This window comes from Nesoenas mayeri (assembly GCF_963082525.1).
Source record: "Nesoenas mayeri genome assembly, chromosome: 3".
NCBI lineage: Eukaryota > Metazoa > Chordata > Aves > Columbiformes > Columbidae > Nesoenas > Nesoenas mayeri.
Genome location: NC_137544.1, coordinates 110097463 through 110111524, shown reverse-complemented (window position 1 = coordinate 110111524; position 14062 = coordinate 110097463). Strand labels below are relative to the sequence as shown.

The following is a 14062-nucleotide window of genomic DNA, read 5'->3' as shown; positions in this document are numbered from 1 at the left end:
GTTAGATAGTAGTAGGGCGGTATGGGCAGCTTGCTGGGAAATCAAGAGTGCTTGCTAATTGATGTAGAAGGGAGCACACTGCAGCTGCTTCTGTCTCCAATACCAAACTGTGATCTGTGGAGACCATACCTCCCAACATGCGTGGTTCCTCTCGAGCCGAGTGTGGTTGGTGCCATAGGACTATAGTCCACCAAACACAGCTCCATGCTGAAGATGCAAATAGTCACTGGATGCCTTTGGCTTAGGTGCCCCTTGCACCTAAATTCCTTGTGCTATTATTGTCATGATCTTGGTGTTTGTGAATTTTGGCACTGTGGTTTCAGCCACAGCTCCCCTGCAGGGAAGGGTGGGAAATTATCCTATAGCACAGTCAAAAGCTGCTGCTTTCTGAGGAGGTTTGCTAGCTTGCCATGGGAACCTTGTGCGTTTCTGTCTAAGAGTACAGTGGACTGAGTTGTGGAGGTCACGTTTATGTGTTTCCCAGTGCTCAGCTCTTCCACACAACAATGGGACTGTAAAAGCAAGGGCTGTATTCTTCAAGTAATATTATCAGAGCAGAAGCTTAGTGTTCCGCTAGAAATAAATTAACCAAGGTTTTAGCCCCCGGACTAATTAGGAATGTTTGAAAATGAAAGCCAGCGTGACTAATACCTGTCTGAGCTTGGTGAGATCTTGTAGCCACAAAATTTTCTCAATGTCTTGCAGGGGTAAACACTCCAGACCCAAATACTTTGGATTCCGCACCATTGACTTGCCTAAAAGATGTTTTGCATGAGGCAGAACAAAAATACGACTGTTCTGTACACCCATCCCCACAGCTGCATATTTACTCTTTGCAGACAACAAAGCTTGATAGAGGTGTCTGGACAATAATAACCTTGATTCATTTGAACATATATACAAAGAGTCACACTGATGGCCATTGAATCTGAGGAATCCTGAAGTTGTTTACATCTACAGGAACTGTTTGGGAAAGGAGCATGAGAGCTGTGATGGGGTGGCTGCGAGAACAGGGTACTCTGTGGACATCTGAACAGATTCCAGAAAGCCAGTGAATTATTTCCAGCACAGAAAACATCATCTGTTCCTAGTGTTGTTTGACAGGGCTGGGCTAATGGTGCAGCTGGCTCCACAGAGATCTGGGCCTGGCATGAGTTGTCTCTCCTTGTGGTTGTGCTACCAGCCTCATTGATCCAGCACAGTCCTGCATCCCTGCTGTCCCTGGCACAGAGGGGAGCAGGAGAGTGTGTCAAAAGCAGCGTGCTCCCTCAGTTATTTCTGATGAGAAAGAGCTGTAATGGAAGTGAAAGCTGACTGACTGCAGCAATGATTCCTCCCCAGACAGCCTGTGGAGGAGGTACCAGGTGCTGTTACTACTGAAAGGCTTCTAAGAGTAATTCTTGCAGGGCCTGACTGTCCTCCTGTGTCCCACAGGCTTGGGTGTGCAGACCTGCTCTCCTTCCCAGTAGCAAGTGATGCTGTGATCCTGGTTGGGTGTCACATTGCCTCTTTCATTCCTTCACTGACGTTATTTTTATAGGAGTTTCAGTGCTGGGCTCTTCCAGTCAAGTGGATTTCAAGAATTTGGTAACAAGAGGTGTCCCACACAGCTGCATTTTTCTGGCAGACGTGGTCAGAGGGATGCTTGCAAGCCCCCTGTTAACAGCCCTGTTAGTGTGGTGCAGCAGGTGATGTCTGGATCCTTATTTCAGGTATCAGCAGAGGGACACAGGAAAGCCCCTGCCATGTGGGTGCTGCTCTGGATCTCCTTCCTGGCTCTGATTTTCAAGGTTCTGCCCTTCAGTTGCTCAGTGGTGAGTGTGAACTCACGGTACGCCTGAGATCAGGGTGCACAGCACACCCTGCTTGCAGAAGTTCCCATTCCTCTTGCGTGTCTCTCTGGAGGGATTTTCTGGCAGGCATGTGGACCAGCAGTGATGCTCTCTGTTAACATAACTGTATAAAATGGCCTGCAAAAGGGTCAACAACTCCTCCAGGTCCTCTCTTCTTCTTACCCCACCTTGCAGGGAGGCTTGGAGGACACCTGCCCTAGTTGGAGAAAACATGGGAGATCATTTTTAGGGACAGCAGGGGACAAGGCCTGTGCATCAAAACCTGGGTTAAGTGGTTGAGGTATGCCAGACAATTCAGTATGTCATCACAGGACGTGGTGGGCTGTCACATCACAGAAATGCAGGAGATGCAAAACCCTGCTGTTCCCTGCCCATGAAACATAGTGTGCAAGCTCCGTCAAGCCTTGAGGAAACACAAGGCTGCTCAAACATTGCTGTTGGTGCCTAGCTGCATCCTTGCTTCACTGCAAAGAAGAGAAGATCAAAGAGAAAACTGAGCTGAGCAAAGCAGGTGAAATGGCTAGGAGGAATAAAGAAAACTGGGGTAAGAGGAAGAGAAGCAGACTTCTCAGCACTTTTCCATGTTTGCAGGAATTTCTGTGAAGAGCCTGACGCTACGTGTGTTCCCCATGAGTGTGTTTGCTGCAGAATCTGTCATGACCAACTGCAGATGCTTGTGCTCATGTGCGTTTGAAGTGACCCCTGAGACAGGCTGCCACCGTGCCTGCATCTGTGCGTACATGTACATGGGTGGTAGGAACAGAGAGGAGGAGCACTGTAGGGTCGTGTGTTGGGAGCAGAAGTGTCTTTGGGACTGCCAGGTATCATGAGATACTGCAAATGCTCTGTTGAGATGAGAGTCTTTGTGTTTCAGTAGCAAACATTTCTGAGTCAGTTTTCTTTGGAGTATGTGAGAGGCAGTAGACTTTACTAGCCTTTTCTAAGTAAAGACTATCATATGTATTATTATAACAATATAAATAGTGCTCATTATATACATATGCCCTAGCAGCACTAGGCTAGTTTCACAAAGCACCTGGGAGTTTGCAACCACCTTTGATTCTGTCTGTTTGCCAGCTACTCAGTAGCATGCAAAGGAGTGAGCTGGGCTCCTGTACAGTCGCTTTTCCTTTTCTAGGGGTCCCGGTTGGGTGCCCATGGCCTCACTGTGTGCCGGCTCCCATGGTCTCCTGCAGAACCCTGAATGGTTGTATTGCCCTCCTTCAGCCTGTCGCTGTGCTCCAAGGGGCTGGGACCATGCTGATTGTAACAGCAGAGCCAGTTGGCCTGAAGGCATGTTGGCAGCATCTCCATGTGCATTGGGGTTGGTATCTTTGTGAGGCCAGAGAATAGCCCTGGTTGCAACACTGTGGTGAACCGTGACCCCAAGCATAGCCAGGATCCCAGGAAATAACAGTGGTTTGTACACCATGACTGTCCTCTCCTCTGGTTCCTAATTTTACCTCCTCAAGTAGATCTTGTCTTCGAAGTCACTGTGTACTCCCTGCAGGTCAGTCCCTTTCTGGCTGGGGGCTTGAAGCCCTCCTGGTTTTCTACAAAGCTTGAGGCAAACTTGTCCACCAACTCATGCAGCAGACCCTCTATCATGCAGACTGGTGCTCTAGGTTATAAGGAAGAACATTATCCCTTTTATTTTTGGAGCTGCAAATGTCTGGTAAGCAGGTTTGAAGTATGTATTGATGATGCCCTCTGTGGTAAAAGGAGGAAGGGAGCTGCCACAACAAATCCAGAGGTGGGTTCCTGTTAGGTACCAAGCTGAGAACTCGTCTTAGCTGTTAAACTAGAGGAGGCTGCAGGGATGAGGTCTGACATGGGGTCGCTGCAAGGTGAGGCTTTGTTGGGCTCTTTTGATCCGTGTCAGACTCTGTCAATCTTTGTCAAGATCTGTCAGGTATTCTTGCCCTTATTCAGGAGTTGTCAGGCTCTGGCGGGCTTTTTCAGGTCTATCGGGCTCTGTTAGGCCATGTCAGGATTTGTAGGGCTCTGTCAGGTTTTGTCGGGCCCTGTTAGGTATTTACAAGATCTGTCAGGCTCCATTTGGCATTGTTGGGCTCTTTCAATCTTTGTTTGGCCCTACGGGGCTCCATTATGCTGTACTGAACTTCCGGTTTTGTGGCACTTTGTCCTCCTCTGTATGGCCCTGGCGGACTCTTTTGTTCACTGTCATGCACTGTTGGCATTTGTCGGGGCCTGTCGAATTTTCTCGGGCTCTATCAAACCCTCTTGGGCTCTGTTTGGCTCTGGCAGGCTTTGTCAGGCTCTGTCTGGCTTTGTCAGGCTCTGTCTGGCTTTGTCATGCTCCATAAGTGCTGCAAGGACTGGATGCTCTTGCAAGGCTTGTATTCACACTATTATCGCATATTCATTTTAATTTGGGGCAATTTTTAACATAGAAAGCATCTACTTTAAGAAAGAATTGCATAAATCTAGGGTAAGGTTGATTTAGTTATTTCATGGTCTTTGCTGCCATCTAGCATCTTTTAGAGTACATGCAGTCTGTTTCAAGCGGAGCTTCGCGGGGGTTCTTTTCATTTGCCTGATGATTGACCTCTCCATGTTGGCAGCTCCCATCGGAAGCGCAACTAGTACACACATTAAGTAAATCATTAGTTTCTTACTTACAATACATTTATTAATTTCTACTAAAACATAATATAAGCAATCTGCTTCGATACAACTTAATCTTCTGTCTCTAGCTCGTCATGCAGGAGGATCTAAAATTTGAAAAATATCCCTAGAAGAGGCTTTCTTAAAAAGCTAGTGCTTATGTGACTGCACGTATGCAAGTTCATGTGTCTGTGAGTATACAGAGGTCAGCGTATGAATTTGAATGCTCACAAAAAGGCAAAGTGGTCCACTTTTCGTTGCGTGTGCACACGGGATTACTTTGTCACTTCAGAAGAGCGACAACCTGTGCACATGCAAAACTCCGTGTTGAAACACGTCTGCATGTGTTTTCGTAAACAATACAGTGTGCATGTTTAGAGAGTGGCATATATTCAGACGTGCCTACAGGCACACTTCTGAAAGCCCAGCACACAAGGGCTGAATGCCTGCACAAGCACTTGCACCAGTGTGCATGATCACAAATTTAGATGGAAGCATTTAATCTCACTGAAGCACCAATGTTTGCCTTCAACTATACTTCAGAAACAAAGTTGTGAACAGATGCTCTGCTCTTTATTCTCTGTCCAGTATGTTTTCTTGTATTTCTCTTTTCGATTGCTGGCTTAGCATTTTTGGTTTTTTTTTTTTTTTATGACTACGTACACCAAAAGACCGAGATAGCGTAGGAAAATTTGCCATCTACCTTCTTCAGTGTTGGAACCTAGTGGCTGTCCCTTCTCTTTGTTCACGTGCACACATAGGATTCCTCACCCAAAAACATGCAGAAACCTTTCCACAAGTATCCAGTAAGTGCACCCACCACACCATGAATGCATACACAGCTAGAGAAAAGCACGCACATTTTCACACACTGACATATTAAGAATACCTGTGGCCACACACATGCACACTTCCGCAAGCACGCCCTCTCGCATCTATTTACAGGAGGACGTACATGAAAAATGCACTTTCATGCTTGAGGGTAAACACGTCTGTTGATGGCTGGGATAGTGCACACAAGTTTAAATGGCTGCATGAGAATTCACTTTTGGAGGGTACCTGAGATATGAGCACGTTCTTGAACGACCCTGTGTGTGGAAGCATCTGTGCTTATAAATGCTTGTCTGTCCACATGCATGTGCCTTGTTGTAGGTTCCTTTTATGTTTAAGCTTGAGTGGGTGTACTGCGGAGTTGTTTGTTGGAAAGGTTCCACGTATGTCTAGTTGCACAGTCCTGCATTTCTCCTGTGGACAGATGCAAGGGAGCTCTGCTAGTACAGAATCAGAGACAGACATCGGCAGAACTGAATGCTGTGCCATGGTACTTCTCTCCCATGGCAAACACTTCACTGTCACCCAAGGAAATATGCTTAGCAATCAATCTACAAGAGAAATGAAAAAAAACCTTGTCATAACGAGCAAGAGCAGCAGAGCATCCCTTCACAAGCTTGTCCCGATATATAGCTGAGAGCAAACACTTGTGTGCTTGTGTGAGAGCCAGTGTCTTTCTTGTCACTGTCTGGTAGTTTTGCACAGTTACAGGTGGTGGCACTACTATTAACATCTAGGATACCTGCAGACTTGAACCAGTGCAGGTAGAGACAGTGTCCCTGAAAGCTGGTGTGCAGAAGCACCTGCCGAATCTATCCTTGTCTCCTCACGCATGTGAGTACATGTCTTTCTCTCCACACGCATGGGTGTTAATTTCATTGCCTATGTGCATCTGCACTGGTGTTGGGCTCAACTGAGTGCGTTTCTTGACACTTTGTGCGTGTTGCTTGTCTCTGTGTGCAGCAGAACAATCATGACACCTCAAGCGAACAGAGAAAATGGGAATCATCTAGGTAGAGGCAACAAAAGCAAAACAAGGCAGATTTGAAGTGTGTTTGATGTAGACGGTTTCCCTGCGCTGACTTTTCACAGTTATACCACAAAAAATCTGAGAGGTAGATCTACCCAAGAAACGCTTCCAAAGAGGTCATTTAGCGAAAGACCAGCAGAGCCTGTGTGAAATGGCTGCATGTGTAGCCATTCGTGTATCAAACATCTGCATAGAAATGTGTCAGTCTGCACAGACATACATGTGATTGTACGATTATACACGATGGCAGGGGTGCAAACTTTTGGACATGGTCCTGTGTTTGTACACGCTTGTGAGACCTTCCATGGGGTGTATAGGCTTGTGCGTTTTTTTTGGAATGTTTTTTATATAAGAGCTGTAGCATATGCACAACTGTGAGTTTTTAGGGAGAAATTTCTGCATATATGGAGCTGACCTCTCCCCTGCTTGCATGTGGACACAGAAGCAATATGAATGGAAGCTGCTAAAGCAATGTAGACTGTTGATGAGGTACAAAGGACGAACCCATCATTAACCAATGACAAGATAAATGCTTTCTAACCACCTGCCTAACGAAGGGATATTTTTCAAATTTTAGATCCTCCCGTGTGACAAGCTGGACACAGAAGATTAAGTTGTATAGAAGCAGGGTTCTTAGCTTATGTTTGACTAGAAATTAAGAGATGTATTTTATGTAATGAACTAATCATTTACTCCATGTGTGTACCAGTTCCGCTTCAGAGGAGAACTGCTAACGTGGATCATCAGACGGATGAAAAGAGACAGAATCTCCGCCGAAACAGACCGCATGTTCTACAATTGACGCTAGATGGAAGTAAAGACCGTGAAATAACTAAACCTGTCTAACCCCGTGATACAGGGAATTCACCATTAATTAACTAACAATTAACTTACTAACATTAAAGACACTTAGACAGTTAACCCTTTAACCTACATCACTATTGCCTAGCCTTGCTTAGTTTTGTATAACTTATTGTACGAGAAACAGGACTTCCCTGGTGCCTTGCAAAGATAATATTCCTTGGGTGCCTCCTTGGTGCATCCTTGGGTGAAGAAGATAGAAACTTGGGCACAGGACAGGAGATACGCCAGTTTTAACCAACTCAGCAGTCTGAGACCTAACCAAGTCATCACACTGGACCAAAGGTGAATGTGTACAGAGAAAGTGATCCTGGGTTCACCATCATTGGGCAACTCCAACCAGGGGGAGACGGAGGTGTAGACTGTGGATATGGTCTCCTGGAACTCATTGTAATATGAACCGCCTTCTTGGGGATAGGTTATAAGTATGTATAGGTGTTCCTAAAAACTTTCATGAGTATGTAACACTTTACTGTATTCAACCAAGCTCACAACTACTGTAAAACACACACGCGTTTTGAGTGAAGCTATTCCCTGTGTGTGTATGACGTTGTAAAATACATACCTTCCTTACAACCTCAAGGGTTGTAAGGTCATTTCCACGCCTCATTTTGGTGAGCCAGCCAGGAGGGCATTGTGCTTGGCTGCTTGGACAACTGAGGAGGTCGTCTTAGGCGTGCCCCAAAGTGTTTTTTGAAAGATCTCCACCTCTGTTGTTCATTGTGGGAGCAGACAAAAGACCCCTGGCCACGACAGCAGTTAAGGTATGTTGTAATAAAATTGCATTTAATTGCATGTGGCGGGGAGCCAGTAAACTGTAGAGAGACGTCTCATGCGTGGCCAGAGTTTCCGCAGTGGGAAAAGTACCTGAGTGGGAGCTGCTGTCTGTTTGTGGGCCAGCTGCAGCTGCTAGGGTTGTAAGGTCATTTCTGCACTTCACCTGGTTTATGTAATTCTTTCTTACTGTAGATGCTTTGTATGTTAAAAATGGCCCCAAATTAAAATGAATATGCAATAATTGTGTGAATACAAGCATCACAAGAGCGTCCAGTCCTTGCAGCACTTATGGAGCGTGACAAAGCCAGACAGAGCCTGACAAAGCCTGCCAGAGCCAAACAGAGCCCCAGAGGGTTTGATAGAGCCCGAGAAAATTCGACAGGCCCCGACAAATGCCAACAGTGCATGACAGTGAACAAAAGAGTCCGCCAGGGCCATACAGAGGAGGACAAAGTGCCACAAAGCTGGAAGTTCAGTACAGCATAATGGAGCCCCGTAGGGCCAAACAAAGATTGAAAGAGCCCAACAATGCCAAATGGAGCCTGACAGATCTTGTTAATACCTAACAGGGCCCGACAAAACCTGACAGAGCCCTACAAATCCTGACATGGCCTAACAGAGCCCGATAGACCCGAGAAAGCACGACAGAGCCTGACAACTCCTGAATAAGGGCAAGAATACCTGACAGATCTTGACAAAGACTGACAGAGTCTGACACGGATCAAAAGAGCCCAACAAAGCCTCAGAGAGCTTGACAAGGCCCGACTAAGTCCAACAGTGCCTGACAAAGCTTGACAGGGGCCAACAGAGCCAGACAAATCCTTACTGTGCCCAACAGAGATAGACACATCCCTGCAATGCCTTAAAGAGGAAGACAAAATCTGACAGAGTGTGACAGGGTCTGACAGAGCACTACAGAGTCCAACAAAGCCGAACGGAGACCCACATTGTCAAAAATGGCCTGACAGAGCACGATAGGGTCCAACAGATACCAACAAAGCCTGACTGAGCCAGATGGAGCCCGACAAAGCCAGACAGAATCCGGCAGAGCCTGACAAGGCCTGATGGAGCATGACAGGGCTTTACAGAGCGTGAAAAAGCCTGGTAGGGCAGAAAGTGCCCAAAGGAGCTTGACAGAACCTGACAGAGCCTGAGAGAGACCGATGGATCTTGACAAAGCCACACAGAGCTCGACAAATCTCAACAATGCCTGATAGAGCCCTACACGCATTGAAAGACCCTAACAAAGCCTAAAAGAGCCCGACAAGTCCTGACAGAGCCAGCCAGATCTTGACAGAGCATGAGAAATCCCGACTGAGTGCAACAGACATCCACAAAGAGCGTCAAGTCCTTGGAGCACTTATGGAGCATGACAAAGCCAGACAGAGCCTGACAAAGCCTGCCAGAGCCCAACAGAGCCTAAGAGGGCTTGACAGAGCCTGAGAAAACTCGACAGGCCCTGACAAATCCCAACAGCGCCTGACAGACACTGAGAAAGTGCGACAGACACTAAAAGAGCTCAGCAAAGCATTACAGAGCCTGACAGGGCCTGACTCAGGTTGGCAGAGACTTATAGATCTCCACAGAGCCTAACAGAGCCCAAAAGGGCCAGAGAGAGATTGAAAGAGTCCAACAGAACCTGGCAGGAATTGACAGGGCCCGAAAGAGCCTGATAGGGTCTGAAAGAGCACAACAGGGTCTAACAGAGCCTACCAGAAACTGAGAGAACCTGCCACGGCATGACAGAGCCCAACAAAGCCTGAGACAGACCAATAGACCTCACCCAAGATTTAGAGAGCCCAACGGAATCTGAGAAAACCTGGCAGAGCTCAACACAGTCTCAAAGGGCCCAACAGAGCCCAACAGAGCCTGAAAGAACCCGATAGAACTTGACAGGGCCCGACAAATCCTGACAGCGCTTGACAGCAAACAACGGAGTCTGGCAAAGCCTGACAAAGCACGACAGAGCTCAACAAAGCATTACAGAGCATGACAGGGCCTGACACAGCTTGACAGTGCCTTACAGATCCCAACAGAACCTGACAGAGCCTGACAGGGCCCAACAAAGCTTCAAGGAGCCCAACAGCACTCAATGAGGCCTGACAGAGCTGCATAATATTCAATAGAGCCCGACAAAATCGAACAAATCCTGACATGGCCTGGCAGAGCCCGATAAGATCCCGAGAAAGCCCAACAGAGCCCAACAAAGCCTGAATAAAGGCAAGAAAGCCCAACAGAGCCCAACAAAGCCTGACTGAGTTCAACACGGATCAAAAGAGGCCAACAAAGTCTGATACAGCTTGACAGGTGTTGACAAGACCTGACTAAGTCCAACAGTGCCTGACAAAGCTTGACAGGTGCCGACAGAGCCAGACAAATCCTGACAGAGCCCAACAGAGACTGACAGATCTCCACAAAGCCATAAAGAGCCATCTCATTCAGGCTCTTTCAGGCTCTGTCAAGCTCTTTTGGGATTTGTAGGTCTCTGTTAGGATTTGTCGGGCTCTGTCAGGCCCTGTCGAGCACTTTCGGGTTTTTTTGTGATTTGTCTGACCTTGTCAGTCCTGGTTGGGTCCTGTCAAGTACTCTTGGGCTTTTATGAGTCATGTGTGGATCTGTCTGTCTGTGTCGGGCTCTGTAGGGCTTTGTCAGATTTGTCAAAAATTGTAAGGCTTTTTCGATCTCTGTTGGGTTTGCTGGCCTCTTTCAGGCTTAGTCAGGTTCCAGCTGGCTCAGTCAAGCTTTGTCTGTCTCTGTCAGACTCTCTCAGGCTCTGTCCAACTCTGTACGGTTCTGTTAGGACCTGTCATGTTTTGTCAGGCTCTGTTTGGCAACGTGGGACTCTGTCCAGCTTTGTTGGGCTCTGTAGTACTCTGTCAGGCCCTGTCACACTCTGTCGGGTTTGTCTAGCTCTGTATGGCTTTGTGGACATCTGCCGGGCTCTGTCAGGATTTGTCTGGCTCTGGCTGGGCCCTGTCAAGCTTTGTCAGGCACTGTTGGGCTTAGTCGGGTTCCGTCAATACTTTTCAGGCTCTCTTGGGCTTTGTACAGGTACCTTGTTCCTACATCCACATCCATCGTATACAGCCATCAGTCCTGCACACATCAGAAGTCACACAGCATCAGGACACTTCTTTGAAGGTCGCAGGATCGTTTTGAGCCTTTAGCCACTATATATAATGAGCACTACTTATATTGTTATAATAATAATAATATGTAATATATATAATATTGTTATAATAATATATATGATACTTTTTATTCTTTACTTAGATAAGGCAAGCAAATCCACTACATGGAGCTTCGTGTGAAATATGCTTGTGTTGATCACATTAACAGGGTCACAGGCATAGAAATACAGGCATAGTTACACACAAGGTAATCTGAATCAGACACAAGGTCTCTTCAAGGAAGCTCAAATATGTTTGTAGCATCAAGCTAGGTTAATATCCGGTCCATGGGGACAGGATGCATAAATATTTTTGTGTTTACTGGGGTCTTAGCTCCTATTTTTGCTAGCTCAACTCACAACCCTCAACCAAACATTCAGACTTCCGGGAACTAAGACTATATTTGATGCCAAACCCTAGTTCAAGTTTAGCAACAATATATTTAGGCAGCATGGATGTAGCAACTTCTTTCAAGGTAGGAGGTACAATCTGGAAATGTGGGAATGAGCTGGATTGCACCAGCTGGACTCTGACAGTAACTACTGGTAGATAAACCAACCCACAGGGATGCCCTCCTTTCACCCCACACCTCTGAAAGAGCAGAATTTGCTGAACCTGTGGCAGAGGCACATCAGCATCTCTGCTCCTGGGCTGGACCTCCAGACCCAAGTTCAGGAAGAAAAGCCAAACACTGCAGAATTCAGAAGGCACACTTCCCCTTATATGTCTATGCTTACTTGATAGAGAACAAAGTACCTACAAAAAAATCCCAAGACACAGGGATATGTAGGAACTCAGGCCATGTGGAGGTGGTCCACGCTGTTCTGGGTCACTGACAGAGGCCATGCACATACATCTCCCTCTCTCCACCTCTTTGCATGCTGACCATCTTCTGAGGCAATCACAACTGGCAACCTTGCAGCCCTTGGAGCTCTAATCACAATAGCCAGGTCAGTCACAACTGTGCCAAGTATGCTGCAAAACTGAGAGCTCAACATGGGAGGGCTCTGCTATTAGCAGGATCAGACCAAATGAACGAGCTTGTGGAACGGAAGAAGGCCTCAAAGCCAGGGCAAGAGAAGAGGGCTTTGGCCCTTTGGCCAGACTGAGCCAAAGAAGGCAGAGAGGTGGCAATTTCACACATCAGTGAGCTGAAATTACTGTAGGAAACAGGGATGGACCGCTCATTCAACCCAAGTGAAAGGTAAAGCAGTAGGAGGTGAGCAAAGTCCTGGCTGCACCTCCTTAACAAGTCCAACATTTTGTATTGCTCAGCATTTTGGTCTTACCTGTAGGCAAGAGCCGCATCCTGTGGGGAGCTACATAGCATGGCCATTGCAACAGCCATGGAGCTCTCAGACTTTGCCGCCTCTAGCGTTGTTTTCACTGGTGTGATGGGCCGAGGAATTCTGCTCTTTGTGCTTATGGGTCTTTCTTCTTTCCCCAGGGGAGCAGCCTTCTCTTTCCCAGCCTTCCTTGGGACTGAGTCATCAGAGTCATGTGTGTCCTCCTCAGAACCAGTGGCTGAGAGGGTTTCTGAAGCCTGCTGCCTCTCGTCGCTGGAGGATGCTGAGGAGGAGGCCCCTGAGGCCAGCCGAAGAAGGCGGTTTTGCCTCTTCTCCATCACGAAGCGAGCCAAGTCAGGTTGCTTTGCCCTCTTATAAAGCCTCTCTTTGGCAGAAAGTGATGTTGAAAGGTCTGAGCCAGTGTCCTCCTCAGAGAACAAAATGGGTATTCGACTTCTATACCTGGAACCAAGAGGCCTCCTGGGGCCTTTATGCTGTGTGTTGAAGAGGATCTCTGCTCGTTTCTGGTGTTCTGCCACCAGTGCTGACTTCTCAAGGTCAGGATCCCTTGTCACCACCTTACCAGGCTCATCCAAATCCAGCGAGAGTGACACTTTGTCAGAGAGCTCTGGCTTGTCTTTGAGAGGCTTTGCTTCAGCATTGGGAAGGGCCAGCTGCTCCCCTGCTGTTTCTGAGGTGGTTTCAATGTGATTAGCTGAAAGCGCAGAGCTCTCTGTGCCCCTTCCAGTCCTGAATGTATGCTTTCATTCTCTATCTGCACCAGGTTGTCCTCCAGCTCTTCTTCAATAATGACCTCCTCAAACTGGCCCGGAGGGCAGTTCTCCTCATGCCTCATCAGCTCGCCACTGGAAGACATGACATGTAAGTGGGTCTTTTCAGCAATATGAACAAATGTGCGCTCAACTTTGGTAAAGGAGGAGGAAGCTGTAGCCACTGTCACGGGGGGCTTTGGTTCAGATTTAAGGACTGAAGAGAGGGTCCCTGGCTCGGATACATCCAGTTGGCTACCCATAGGCTGTGGCCGCTCACTCTGAGGAGTCAGTGCAGCAAGAGTGCCCAGATCAACTTCTGGAGCCAAGTCTGTGGTCACTGGAGACTCTTTCAGATCACCGGGCGAAAATAGCACTAGTGTTTTGGAGCCTTCCTCCAGCTCCAGGTCCCCACCAGCAGTGGAAGCACGACCCTTGGATCCCTTCTGGTCATCAGCCAGGAGTGTGGAGGGTGCACACTCCTGGCTGCGCTCTGTGCTTTTTTGACTCAGGCCACTGCTGGAACCATTGTGCATATCAATCTCATCCCCTTCCTCCTCTTCCTCCTCCTCGTCTTCTTCCTCATTGTCTTCTTCCTCCTCCTCCTCTTTTCCATTTATTTCCAGATAAGGTTGCAGACATTTGAGAAATCAACTTTCTTTATCCGCTGGGATACCTTAGGCTTTTCCCAGTAGTCCGACATATCTTTTCTGAAGTCTTGATAAGGCAAACCGAAAGGCACTGCCTTGGGCAGATCATTCATTTCAAATGACTTCAGCATATATGCCTGCAAGAAGACACATGTGACAAAAGAAAAGGGTTAGTATTCAGACATAGCATGGACACAGACATCAGA

The 14062-nt window shown here is 47.3% G+C and overlaps 1 protein-coding gene across 1 annotated transcript in view; it reads right to left on the bottom strand.

The window, feature by feature from the left end:
- LOC308038722 (tau-tubulin kinase 1-like) overlaps positions 1–14062 on the bottom strand; it is a gene marked incomplete at both ends in the record, with an annotated part of 84645 nt that overhangs the window by 44069 nt on the left and 26514 nt on the right. The window contains 3 exon segments of the mRNA XM_080341496.1: positions 12440–13175; positions 13178–13846; positions 13849–13993. Coding sequence (XP_080197622.1) covers positions 12440–13175; positions 13178–13846; positions 13849–13993 — 1550 coding nt within the window.